Source organism: Arachis hypogaea, chromosome 17 (genome assembly GCF_003086295.3).
Source record: "Arachis hypogaea cultivar Tifrunner chromosome 17, arahy.Tifrunner.gnm2.J5K5, whole genome shotgun sequence".
NCBI classification, from domain to species: domain Eukaryota; kingdom Viridiplantae; phylum Streptophyta; class Magnoliopsida; order Fabales; family Fabaceae; genus Arachis; species Arachis hypogaea.
This window is the reverse complement of record NC_092052.1, coordinates 35,833,113-35,845,791: the sequence shown is the minus strand read 5'-3', so window position 1 is coordinate 35,845,791 and position 12,679 is coordinate 35,833,113. Positions and strand designations below refer to the sequence as shown.

Here is a 12,679-nt window from a genome sequence, read left to right as displayed (position 1 = left end):
CTTCTGAACGAGAAATTGAAGAAAAAAATATCGAAAATCGGCTACTCCTTCCAATGCACTATTCGGCAAAACCACCAAGGGAAGGAAGAAACTTTACCGTCGATTTCTCTAAAAAAAAAGTGACATCAACGTGAAGAGAAGGAAGATACGAACACTTTAATTGGATTAGATTTTTTATCAGAGTTACGAAACTTAAGATATCGAAGTTGGAAGTTCACAGTTTCATGGAGTTCTCACGGTTCTCTCTCTTTTCTTTTTCTTGGTTCGGTGATGAAGAAGGAGATTAGGGGGCTTATGATGATGATGATATAGTTAATTGTGTCAAGGGTGGGGTGAGGTGTTGTCCATTAGGGCTACTGAGTCAGCGATTCAAGTTATAAATATCTTAAACAGATAATTACGAAGGTAAATGTATTAAAACACAAGTGATAATATATATGGAGATATATATATATATAAGTTACTAATATAAATGACATTAGTGACATAATAATTATAAGAAATAAAATATGATAAAGCATTTGCAACTCTAAGTTCATCAAAAAATACCGATATTTACTTATATCGACAGATATCAACCCCGATAATAATATTATTATCAAAATTTTATTTTAATGATAGCATGTAAAATAAAATAATAACATAATAATAATCTTACATGATTATTTATTTTATTTTCAAAATCCGAAACCAGATCGTCAAAATAAAACTAATTACCGAAAAATAAATTTTTGAAAAATAGCGTGTCGACATAAAAATTTAGGGCGTTACAGCAACCATTTAAAGAGATTGAGAATAATCGGCTTAGACTTGTTGCATCTATAGATTGTGTTAGATTATTGACATTTCAAGTCTGTGCTTATAGAGGACATGATGAAAGCTCAAGTTCAAATAATCGAGAAAACTTTATTGAAATATTGAAGTTATTGGGATTGTACAATAACGAAGTTAAAAAGTTTGTTTTGAAAAATGCTCTAAATGCTACAAAGTATACTTCAAAAAATATTCAAAAGAAAATTATTCATATTCTTGCTATCAAGGTAAGAAAATTATTCATATTCTTGCTATCAAGGTGAGGAATTCAATAAGAGAAGATATAGGAAATTCAAAGTTTTTATAGTTGTTGATGAATCACATAATGAATTTAAAAAGGAACAATTGTCTATTATTTTAAGATTTATTTCCTATGATTATTTTGTTTGAGAATAGTTTTTTATCATGTACATGTTAGTGATACTAACTCAATAACTTTGAAGAAAAATTTGATGTGAGTCCTTTCTTCTTACAATTTTCAAATTGAAAATATTTGAGGTCAAGGATTTGATGTACTAGCAACATGTGAGTTGAATAGAATGGTTTACAAGTTTTGTTTCTCAAAGATTGTCCACAAGCATATTAAGTTCATTGTTTTGCACATAGACTACAATTAGCATTACTAGTAGCTATAAGAGAAGTACTTCAGGTTCATGAGTTTTTTACACAGTTGACTAATATTATTAACAATATTTGTGCTTCTTGTAAATATCATGACCAATTGCAAATATGTAAAGCAACTAAGATCACAGATATAATTGCTCGTGAAAAGTTACAAACAGGTAAACGAAAGAACCAAGTGGGCACATTGTAAAGAGTTGGAGATACAAGATGGAGTTAAAGACTAGAATGATAAAATTGAAGAACCAAGTGTCTTGAATACGCTATTCAAATTTGATCTCAATCCAACGGTTGACGAAACTGCAATGGCCAATTTACAAAGACAGATTGTATTTGTACGAAAATGACTCTCTCTTCTCTTCTCTTCTCTCAAGTATTTGTTGTTCTTTCAAAATGAGACATCTCTCACTCAATCCTGATACACCTCAGTCATTTTACACTCAACAAGAGTAACCATGTGTTTGGATACCAATATTTGGGTCTTTTCTTCACATAGGAAGGAAACCCAAAAATCAATAAATCTCTCCCTCACGACTATGTGAAGGCAACCGCCAATCCGGCAAATTTTCACCTTGCTAATTCCTTGGCCATAATGTCAAAACCATTTTCACCAGTATAAACTTTTTTAAATTCCAACAACTCAACATCCAAAATATCACGTATCCAATGATATTTCACATCAATATGTTTGAACCGAGAATAAAAAATTGAGTTTTTACCAAGATGTATAGCACTTTGACTATCACAAAATAACATATACCTCTCTTGAGCAAATTTGAGTTTCTTCAAGAATTTCTTTATCTAAATCATCTCCTTGTACACTTCGGTAATGGCAATAAACTTAATCTCTGTAGTAGACAAAGCAACACATTTTTATATTCTAGATTCCCAAGATAGCTCCACTTACAAAATTAATCAAGAAGCCTGAAAGGAACCTTTTCAAATCAACATCTCCTACCATATCTGAGTCAGTATAACCAACTAGAGTAAGCCTTTCACTTCCATAGCACAACTTCATGCTAGAAGTACTATGAAGATATCTTATCATCTATTTTATAGTATTCCAATGTTCTCTTCTTGGGTTTGAAATAAAACGGCTAACATACCCATTACCATGAAGTTTTTCCATGTCTTTCTTCTCTTCTTCACTTGAGGTCTTTGCTTGCAATTCTATTTGAAGTGTGTAGTAAGAGGAGTACTAATGACCTTTGCTTTCTACATTTGTCTCTATGTATTTCTCCTGTGACGACCAATGTTTTGTCTCCTTTCTATTTTGCTCAATTCTTATACCAAGAATCTCCTTTTCTGGTCCAAGATTCTTCATTGCAAATGACATTCCAAGTTACTTTTTTAACCTATCAATCCTAGAAACACTCTAACCAATAATAAGTATGTCATCAACATATATCAAAAGGATTATAAAGTCATCACCATCAAATTGTTTGATAAATATACAATGATTAGAAGTAGTTGTCTTGTAGCCTTTTTCAACCATATAAAGTCTTCAGTTTGCAAATTTCATCCTTTAGATCACCATGAAGAAAAGTGATTTTCACATCCATCTACTTTATCTCTAAATTAAGACTTAAAGCCAAACTCAAAATAGTTCTAATAGAAGGCCTTCTCACAACCAGTAAAAAAGTTTCATTATAGCCAACTCCGTTTTTCTTCTTGTAGCATTTAACCACCAATCTAGCCTTGTATTTTGGAGACTGAAATTTTTTTTTCATGCTTCAACCTATAAACCCACCTGTTCATAGAGCTTTTTTTTTCTTTAGACAACTTCACAAGTTCAAATATTTGATTGTGATTCAAGGATTACATTTTATCTTTTATTTTATTAAACTATTTCTTATTGTTGTCACCTTCCATAGCTTTCTCATAACATTCAGTTTCTCCCCCATCAGTCAAGGTCACATATCCATCAGTAAATGTTACATACTCATTAGGAAGATACCTGGTTGAAGGTTGTCGCTCTCTAATAGACCTCCTACGATGAAGACCTAGTGAATCTTCAATAACTCAAGTTGATTATCACCATCATCATTAATTGGAGTATCAATTGGATCTCTCATCTTTTGGTCATCTGGAACCAAATGCTCATTTTGCTGCATATGATCTTGAGCTTAATTCTCTACTAGATCTAGTGAAGGTGGTGGCTGAACTAGATCTACATCAGTCATGTCACTACTTTTTTGTGATTGACTCTTCTATACCTTATCAATGTCTTCAATGGTCTGGTCTTTAATAAATTCTGCATCACGACTTCTTACAAATTTCTTTTCAACTAGTTCATAAAGCTTGTAATCAAACTCGTCCTAGTCATACCCAATAAAAATACATTGTCTTGTCTTCACATCCAACTTGGATCTTTCATACCTTGGAATGTGAACAAATACTTTACATTCAAAGACTCGCTAGTGATCATACGAGACATGTTTATCTGACCAAACATGAAAGCAATTGTAAGACTTAGATTAATCACATGAGCCAACTGTAAGTAATGCTTCACCCCAAAAAGTTTTAGGTAGTTTAGCTTCAGTAAGTATACACCTAACTCTTTCAATCAGTGTTCTATTCATCCTTTCTGCCAAATCATTTAATTGAGGTGTTCTAGGAGGTGTCATTTCATGCCTAATGTCTTGCTGCTTGCAATACTCATCAAATGGTCCACGATACTCACCATCATTATCAGTGCGAATACATATAAGCTCTTTACTTGTCTTCCTCTCAATCAATGCTTGGAATTGTTTGAACTTTTCCAAATCTTAGTTGTTTGTCTTCAAAGTATAAGTCGAAAGTTTTCTTGAGTGATCATTAATAAAATTAATAAAGGATCGTACCTTCAAAGGACCATAAATATTAGAGTGCACTAATTTCAAGAAGTCTGATTTTCTTGAAGGTTGATGCTTCTTGAAGAATAATCTTTTTTGTTTGCCTGCCATGCAATGAGAATATTTCTCCAACTCTGCATTCTTCAAACTAGAAAGTACATCCTTTTGAGCCAAATAGCTAAGTCTTTTTTCACTAATATGATCAAGTCTTTTGTACCACAAGCTACAATTTTTTTTTAACTTTCAACCGTATTCACATTATCTTTTACAATTATAGCATGCATTACATACAAACTTGAAGTACCTTTTTCTCAAACCACCACTAAGTTTTCTTTAGTGAGCTTTCATCGTCCCAAGCTAAAAGTGTTAACAAAGTCTTTATTATCAAACTTTTTAACTGAAACCAAATTCAAGTGAATATCTAGAGCATGTCTAACATCTTTGAGTAACAACTTAATTCCTATATCAGTCTTAAGACAAATATCTCGTACACCAATTACCTTGTCCAAGCCAACATTACCCATCTTAAGCACTCCAAAATTACCTAGAGTATAAGAAGTGAAGAACTCCATCTTTGGTATGACGTGTATTGAGGTGCCACTATCAATTACCCACCTGAACTCATCATCAGAAACAAAATTGACCTTGTATTCATAACCAACAATGTCAACAATGAGAAGATAATCTGAAATAATAGATACACAATCATTACCATCTTTTTTCTTTTCTTGTTTATCTTTTTTTCTTGTTTTCAAAGAAAGTATTTTTGTTTTGATTTGGATCTACTCCTGCTTTTATGACAGTAATGACACTCAATATTTTTGCATCTTGATTTGGATCTACTCTTATTTTTACCTCTACTCTTTTAACTTCTGCTCTAATTTCTCTATCTGTTCTCAGTGACTAACATTTCAAACTGTAGATGAACTCTGTATTTTTCTTCTCACCTCTTCATTTAAAATACCACCTTTGACAAGTTGCATAATCACTTTATCATTTGAAGAAGAATTAGTAAAAGATAAATGAAATGTCTCCCAAAAATCAGGTAGAGTATTTAACAACCACAATCATTAAACCTCATCTTGAAACTTGATTCCCATGCTTGATAAATGATCAAGAACCCATTGAAATTCATTCAAGTGATCAAATACTAGTGACTCTTCCTTGTATCTCAAATTTACTAACATATTCACAAGTATAATTTATTATTGCTAGACCTAGAAGTATACAAAGATTTAATTTGATTCCACAACGTACTAGCATGAGTTTCATTAGCAATGTGATTGTAAACTTTATCATCCATCCATTGTCGAATAAAATTACAAATTTGTTGATGTTCAAACTCACATTTTTCATCTATTTTAGACTCTGGTTTCTGTGTAGCAAATACGGGTAAATATATATTTTTGACAAATAACAAATCTTTCATATTACCTTTTTCTAGATGATAATTTGCCTCCATCTTTTAATCAAGTTATAACTAAATGCCCAAAATCAAACTATGATACTAAATGATAGGAATGAAACACTTAACTCCCTACTTAAAAGAATTAAAGGAGCAACAACACACACTTATATACTCATGGCAATACTAAATAAACACACCAATGACAGCAAAAAAATACACAAAGAACACACCAATTTAACGTAAAAAACTTCCTCAATATAAGAAGTAAAAATTACAAGTCACCAAAACTAGAAAAATAGCTTCACTATAATTAAAATAGAGTACAAAAGAGTCACAAATTACTGCACAAAATATCCATACAACAAGCCAAACAACTCAAATATCAAAGCTTCCAAAGAAGAACCACGAAGATGAAAACTACCACAAAATAGAGATGCCACTGCGTCATCAATATCCCCAACCATAGATCTTGTATTAAAGATCTGATGAAGAATCTGGAGTCTAGAACACACTATCCAAATTTGAGTTCGATCCAATGGTTAACGAATCTGCATCAATCAATTTATAGAGATAGTTTTGTATATGTGCGAAAATAACTTTCTCTTTTCTCTTTTCTCAAGTGTTTATTATTCTTTTAAAATGAGACCTCTCTCACTAAACACTAACTCACCTCAACTATTTCATCGTCAACAAAAAGTAATCATGGACTTAGATACCAATACTTAGGCCTTTTTTTCAAATAAGAAGGGAGTCCAAAACTCAACAATGCCTAGTTGTTTCAAAACTCAACCCATAACTAATTTCAAGTAGAATTAATTAATTTGCATATTTTATATGTGGTGAGAAATTTGAAAATTAAAAAAAAAATAGATGGAAGACTTCTCAAGTTCTTATCGAAAAAATTGATATGTGAAAAAGAGTAAATGAAGGACATTTTAAATGAAAATAAAATCTCAATCAAAACTCTAGTTGGGTGAGATGTAAGAGAGTGAATGATGGTGGATAGATTTTTCTCCATGTTTTTTCTCTCTTTTCTCTTTGTGACTGTCTTTTTTCCTGTTAAGGATAGGAATGGAATAAGACAAGGTTAGACAATGCTACAATTTAATAGGTTTGATCTGCATAAAAATTGATAAACCTAATTTTGGCTCAATATATATTAGAAGAGTTTTTTCCTAGCATGAGTTATTTTAAGGTTTAATTACTCTATTAGTCCCTATAATTTCATGAAATTTTTAATTAGGTCCCTATACTTTTTTTCTTTTTAATTGAGTCCTTACACTAATTTTTTTTTCAATTAAGTTCTTCTTAGTAGTAATTGGCTTAATTTTATAGGGACCCAACTAAAAAAAAAGAATTGGTATAGGGACCTAAATAAAAGGAAAAAAAAGTGTAAAGACCCAATTAAAAAAAAAATTAGTGCAATGACTCAATTAAAAAGAAAAAAAAATATAGGGACCTAATTAAAAATTTTGCGAAACTATACAGAATAATTAAACCTTATTTTAAAGGCTTGGTCTGACCTTATGCTTATTTTTTGAAAGGGTTTCCTCCAAAAAAAAAAAAAAATCTCAATACTTGATGTATCGTAAAGTATCTTAAACCTATAACTTTAAAATTATGTAGGTCTCGAAAAACAAAAATCCACGAGTTAAATTATAATCAATCGGTCCTATAAATTCATCTAACATAAAAACAAAAAAAAATGAATTTTGAGTCAATAAAAAATATAATTTTGTAGTATAATTTTATGAAAGAAATAATTGAGCCAACCTACTAGGATTGGAATGCTTTTTTGATGGTTCAAGCCTGGCTTATATATATAAGTAGGCTTTTATATTCGTCCAAATCCACTAATTATATTTTAAAGGTGAAACCTAATTAGGCTCAATGCAAGTTCAAATCCCTTAATGGGCCACCTGACTTTGTCACACCCCTATTCAAGGAAGGCATTAGAACAAAATGAAGAGATTTTGGGCCTATCTTTATTTAGGACATTTTTGTCTTTTTGACTCGAACCACACTGAGGACCCAAATTCAACTTCAAAGATATTTGTTTTGGTCCATTTACTAAATATTTTTCCAACCTATTCCCCTCTCAACCATTTAGTGATATTAAATTGACAAAAACACCTCTAATTATTTGTGACACATAATTTATTTAACTTAATATAATTATACTTTTACTTTTCAAATAAATTTTTGGACTCAATATTTCTCAATGAATCCTTTAATTGCTCTAAAAAAATTAGGACAATTTGAATTAAATCAGACGGTTTAAACCCTTCTCAATTTAATTTAAACAAAAAAAATTAGTTTATAACATTCCGTTCTTACGTTAAACGGTGATTTGAAATTTTGAATGGTAGCTAAAGATAGGAATCCACCTCGAGAAACTCTATTACCATTCCCCATTATGTGAGATGAATTAAAGTATTAAAAAATTACTCCTTTAATATACTTTTTATATTCAAACACATATTATTATCCTTCTTATTATCAGGAGCGAATTTAGAAATTTTTTGTAGAGGAAATCAAAAATTAAATATTGATGTAATTAAATATTGTATTATATAATTAGTGATATTATTTTATATTATTATTTTTAATAAAAACATTTATTAACAAGTGTTATATTAAAACAAAAAGCTCTACTAATTAAAGATAATAATTTAATATTTAATATCATTCATAATAACCAAAAATAAATACTTTTAAAAAGCTCATATATCAAAGTTTTTTTTCTCATACAATTCAAATTTTTATCCTTTACTATTATAAAAAAATATAACACAAATAATATAAACCAGTTACTCTGATACTTTTGATATATGAATTTAATTTAAAATAAATTAGTAAATAAAATATATAAAATATTTATACTAATAAATTAAAATATTTATACTAATAAATAATTTATTTAATATGCTATTATTTTAATATCATGAAAAAATAAATAAATGGTGAAACATTTTAATTTTTATATATGTATATACTTTTATACTATTCAATTAGAATTTATTATAAAAATTAAAGTATTTTTTATATGATAATAGATTTAGGAATTAAGAAAAAAATTAAAACATACAAGGAACAATAAGAAAAGATTTATTATTAAAATAGTTAATAAAAATTAAAAAATAAAAAAACAATTAAAAATATTTATTAATCAAAATAATTGACCTAAAAAAATTATAATACACTATTAATGTTTAAAATACAACAATTAAAATTTGAATTCAGATTTTGTGACAGAAAATATACTAATTAGTCACTAGATCAGGGGCGAAGCTACATACATAAAAAGGGGGACAATGACCCTCTAATTTTAATTTTTTACATGTAAATTATATGTAAATTTTAGTTTAACCCCCTTAAAATTTTATTTTAATTTTATTTTATTGTGTAAATATTTATTACCCCCTCTAATATTTTATCTAACTCCGCTCCTGCACTAGACTAACATGTTAATTTTAAAATTGAATTCACATTATATAATAAATAAAAGTTTTAAAATTTTTGCGAGAGGGGACATGGCCAACTGCCCCTTCTAAATCCGCCTCTGATTATATATTGTGCCTTAATTATAAAAAAAGAGTAATATATTATTTTTAATTATAAAATATTTAAGTGCTAATTGTTAATTATAAAAGATATAAATTAATTTTATATACTCATAAAAAATTCGATTAGTTGGATAAAATTATCTAAAAAAATAATTTGAGTATTTTTATCTAACCTTATAAATAATTTTATAAAAAAAAACATACCCAACTTTTATAATTCTTGAAATAATTTATATTCTTTTTCTTCTAAAAGGGAAAATACATCACTGGTCCATTTTTCCTTTGAAAGACTATTGTTAGTTATATTTGTCGATATAGGAAAGGTTGTTTAATGGTGGCTCAATTTTATGGAAATGGAGGCCATGTGTGTGCTATGCGTCGATATAGGGTTATGGGGGACTTCACAAATATGTGGGACAGTTTGGTTGTCAGTGTGATATAGAGGAACTTGGACCGTGCGAGTTCTTTGGATTAAATTTTTGAATAACAAATCGCATGGTCCAATATTGGAGGGAAAAAATTTTGGGTATTGAAATCGTACCCTACGATTTCTTTAGTAGGAAATGTCGTCGCATATCGCACGGTCCGAGTTCGTGATTGATAGTTTGAGTTGAAGCACATTGAACTCGGACCCTCCGTTTTGTGGAAGGGCTAAGAGGAACTCGGATAGTCCGAGTTCGTTTACCTTTTTTTTTTTTTTGGTTCAGTTTAACCTAGTCGAAGGGTGCGAGTTCCTTAACCATGCTGATATAAAAGAGTGAAGTGTTAGTGGTGGGAGCTTAGTTCCGTCTTCTTCCTTGTTGAGCGGCTGCTTCCTCTCTTCTTCTATCTGGATTTTTTAGTTTTGATTTTGAAAGTGTAGTTGCTAAGGCTAAGCTTATGCTTATTTTTTGTTGAGTGAAAAAAATGAGTGACAAAGTATTGCTAAAAATATACTATTTTGGTCAGATTTTGTTACAAACGAGTGAAGGAGTAAAATTTATTTGTGAAAACCCATTAGATCTTGTTATTCCTTTTATTATCTCATTTGAAGAACTCAAAGGTGTAATCTGTGAAAAGATTAATTCTGAGCGGGCAAGAAAGATATCATGTATCCTATACAGATATCCCGTACCGGTGTTTGGTGGATTCATCCAGTATCAAACCAAATATGTGACGGACGAAGCGAGCATGCAGGAGATGTTTTCAATGTATATTGAAAATCGGTCTCAGATCTCGTTCATCGAGTTGTATGTTGAGTTTGAACAATCTGAGGCTGACCGGAATATTCTACGGGAAGATTATAATAGTGACAGTGAAGAAAAGTTCGAAAGCAACTACGAATTTGTTGGTCCAGATGGAGATGAAGATCAAGGTGACGGAACCATGGCCCCAGATGTGACAGAAGTGGCAAATGCACTCGCAAACGAAATGCCGTTTGAGGAGCCATCATTCATGCGAGTGTTGGACTTGGAAGCCATGCATGTTCCGGAATATCCGGAATATATGACTGCAGGTAAAGTAATCGTGATATTAGGATTTTTTTTAGTTAGACATTGATTGAGTTATGAATAATTCACTTTTTATTTACCATTAATTAGTCATGCGTTGAATGTAGTAGTTTTTACCTTTGCTGCTTATGTTCTTATTTTGTTTAGAGTGACATAATAACATGTTGCAAAGTCTGGAGTTATAGCATACTGGATGCAGTGAAATTTGATTTACCTTTAGAATCGCTTATGAAATACCTGTGTATTAATGAATTTTTTTCCAATGGTGGCTGTCGCAGCAGAAGTTTCTATTGTCGCAGATGGTGAATTTGCCATTGGTATGGAGTTCAGTTCCAGAGAAGCTGTTATTAAGGCGGTAAAAGAGTATACGATACGACGAAGCGTAGACTACCGGGTGTATGAGTCTGAGCCGTTGACATTTTATACCAAGTGTACACAATATGGGTCAGGGTGTGATTGGGTTATCAGGGTTAGCTTGATCAGCAGGAAGTACTGTTGGGTTATAAGGAGGTATAATGGTAGCCACACCTGTACCAGAGCCACCATTTCACAGGATCATTCGAAACTGGATTCTATCACAATTGAAGAAGCAATAAAACCACTGGTTGAGGCTGACCCCTCCTTAAAGGTAAAATCGGTTATAGCAGAAGTGCAATCGAAGTTCAACTACACCGTGAGCTACCGAAAAGCATGGTTGGCTAAGCAAAGGGCAGTAGAAAAAATATTTGGAGGTTGGGAAGCCTCTTATGAGGCGTTGCCTATATGGTTTGAGGCCATGTGTCACAAGGAGCCATCTGCTGTTGTCCATTTTGAAACTATGCCTGCATATCAAGGCGATGACTTGGTGGGTGATATTCGGGTACTGCATCGTGTATTTTGGAGTTATTACCCTTATATTAGGGCATTCAGACATTGTAAGCCAATTGTCCAGGTGGATGGGACTCACTTGTACGGAAAGTATAAGGGTTGTCTGCTTGTGGCAGTTTCACAGGATGGCAATAACAATATCGTCCCAATTGCGTTTGCTATTGTGGAGGGAGAGACTTCTGATGCATGGCATTTTTTTCTTAGTAACCTGCGTCAACATGTTGTTACTCGGGATGGTGTCGGTCTAATATCCGACAGGTACGAGTCCATCAATGCAGCTGTGGAGCGCAGTAACGGAGCTTGGTCACCGCCTAGAATTTTTCATATGTTTTGTATCAGACATATAGAGTCAAATTTTCTGAGAAAGTTCAAGGCCCCGTACCTCCAAAAATTGGTCGTCAACATTGGTAACCATTTATTAGATTTAAGCAAATTATTAACGGCTTCTTCCTTAAATAATTCTATTGAAATATTCTCATAACAAAAAAGCTAACATGCCTTAACTACAATAATCCTACTAATCATTCAACAATAACACTATCTCACAATAACAATAACATTAACATCAACTTCATCATTAATAGTTATAGTTAATTTTTAAAAAAAACATTTAAAAATGATTAACGTTCTTCACACATAATTATACTAAAAATTAATTAAAAATTTAAACAAAAATTACATTCTCTACTTATACCACTCTATTTACTTCTCTTTTCTTTTTCTATTACAGGCGGAAGAAAAACTAACTAACAATAATAATAAAGAATTTCTTATAATAACATTTATAATTAAAAATCTGTAAAAAATTTTTTGAAAAATCTAACAAATATTGAAAAATTAGTAACAATCATTCTATTTATTTTCTTTAATTGCATTTTTCACAATAGCCATAATAATTAAATTTTTAATATTAATTTCCTTATAATAATATTTATAATTAAAAATCTGTCAAAATTTTTTTGAAAAATCTAACAAATATTGCAAAATTTGTAACAATCATTCTATTTATTTTCTTTAATTGGATTTTTCACAACAGTCATAATAATTAAATTTTTAATATTAATTTCCTTATAATAATAT

At 30.7% G+C, this 12,679-nt stretch overlaps 1 protein-coding gene across 1 annotated transcript; it reads left to right on the top strand.

Moving 5' to 3' along the window:
• The first annotated feature begins 10,994 nt into the window (after window positions 1-10,994).
• Window positions 10,995-12,080, top strand: LOC112763153 (uncharacterized). The gene is made up of 2 exons (XM_025808896.1): window positions 10,995-11,405; window positions 11,520-12,080. Exons 1-2 carry the CDS (start codon window positions 10,995-10,997, stop codon window positions 12,078-12,080), a joined length of 972 nt encoding a protein of 323 aa, XP_025664681.1.
• The last annotated feature ends 599 nt before the right edge of the window (window positions 12,081-12,679 follow it).

Bases quoted from the DNA above. Each gene is read 5' to 3' on its own strand.
- LOC112763153 (XM_025808896.1), top strand. From the start codon at position 10,995: ATGGTGGCTGTCGCAGCAGAAGTTTCTATTGTCGCAGATGGTGAATTT. The intron at 11,406-11,519 runs GTGAGCTACCGA...ATGTGTCACAAG, and splicing joins AATCGAAGTTCAACTACACC to GAGCCATCTGCTGTTGTCCA.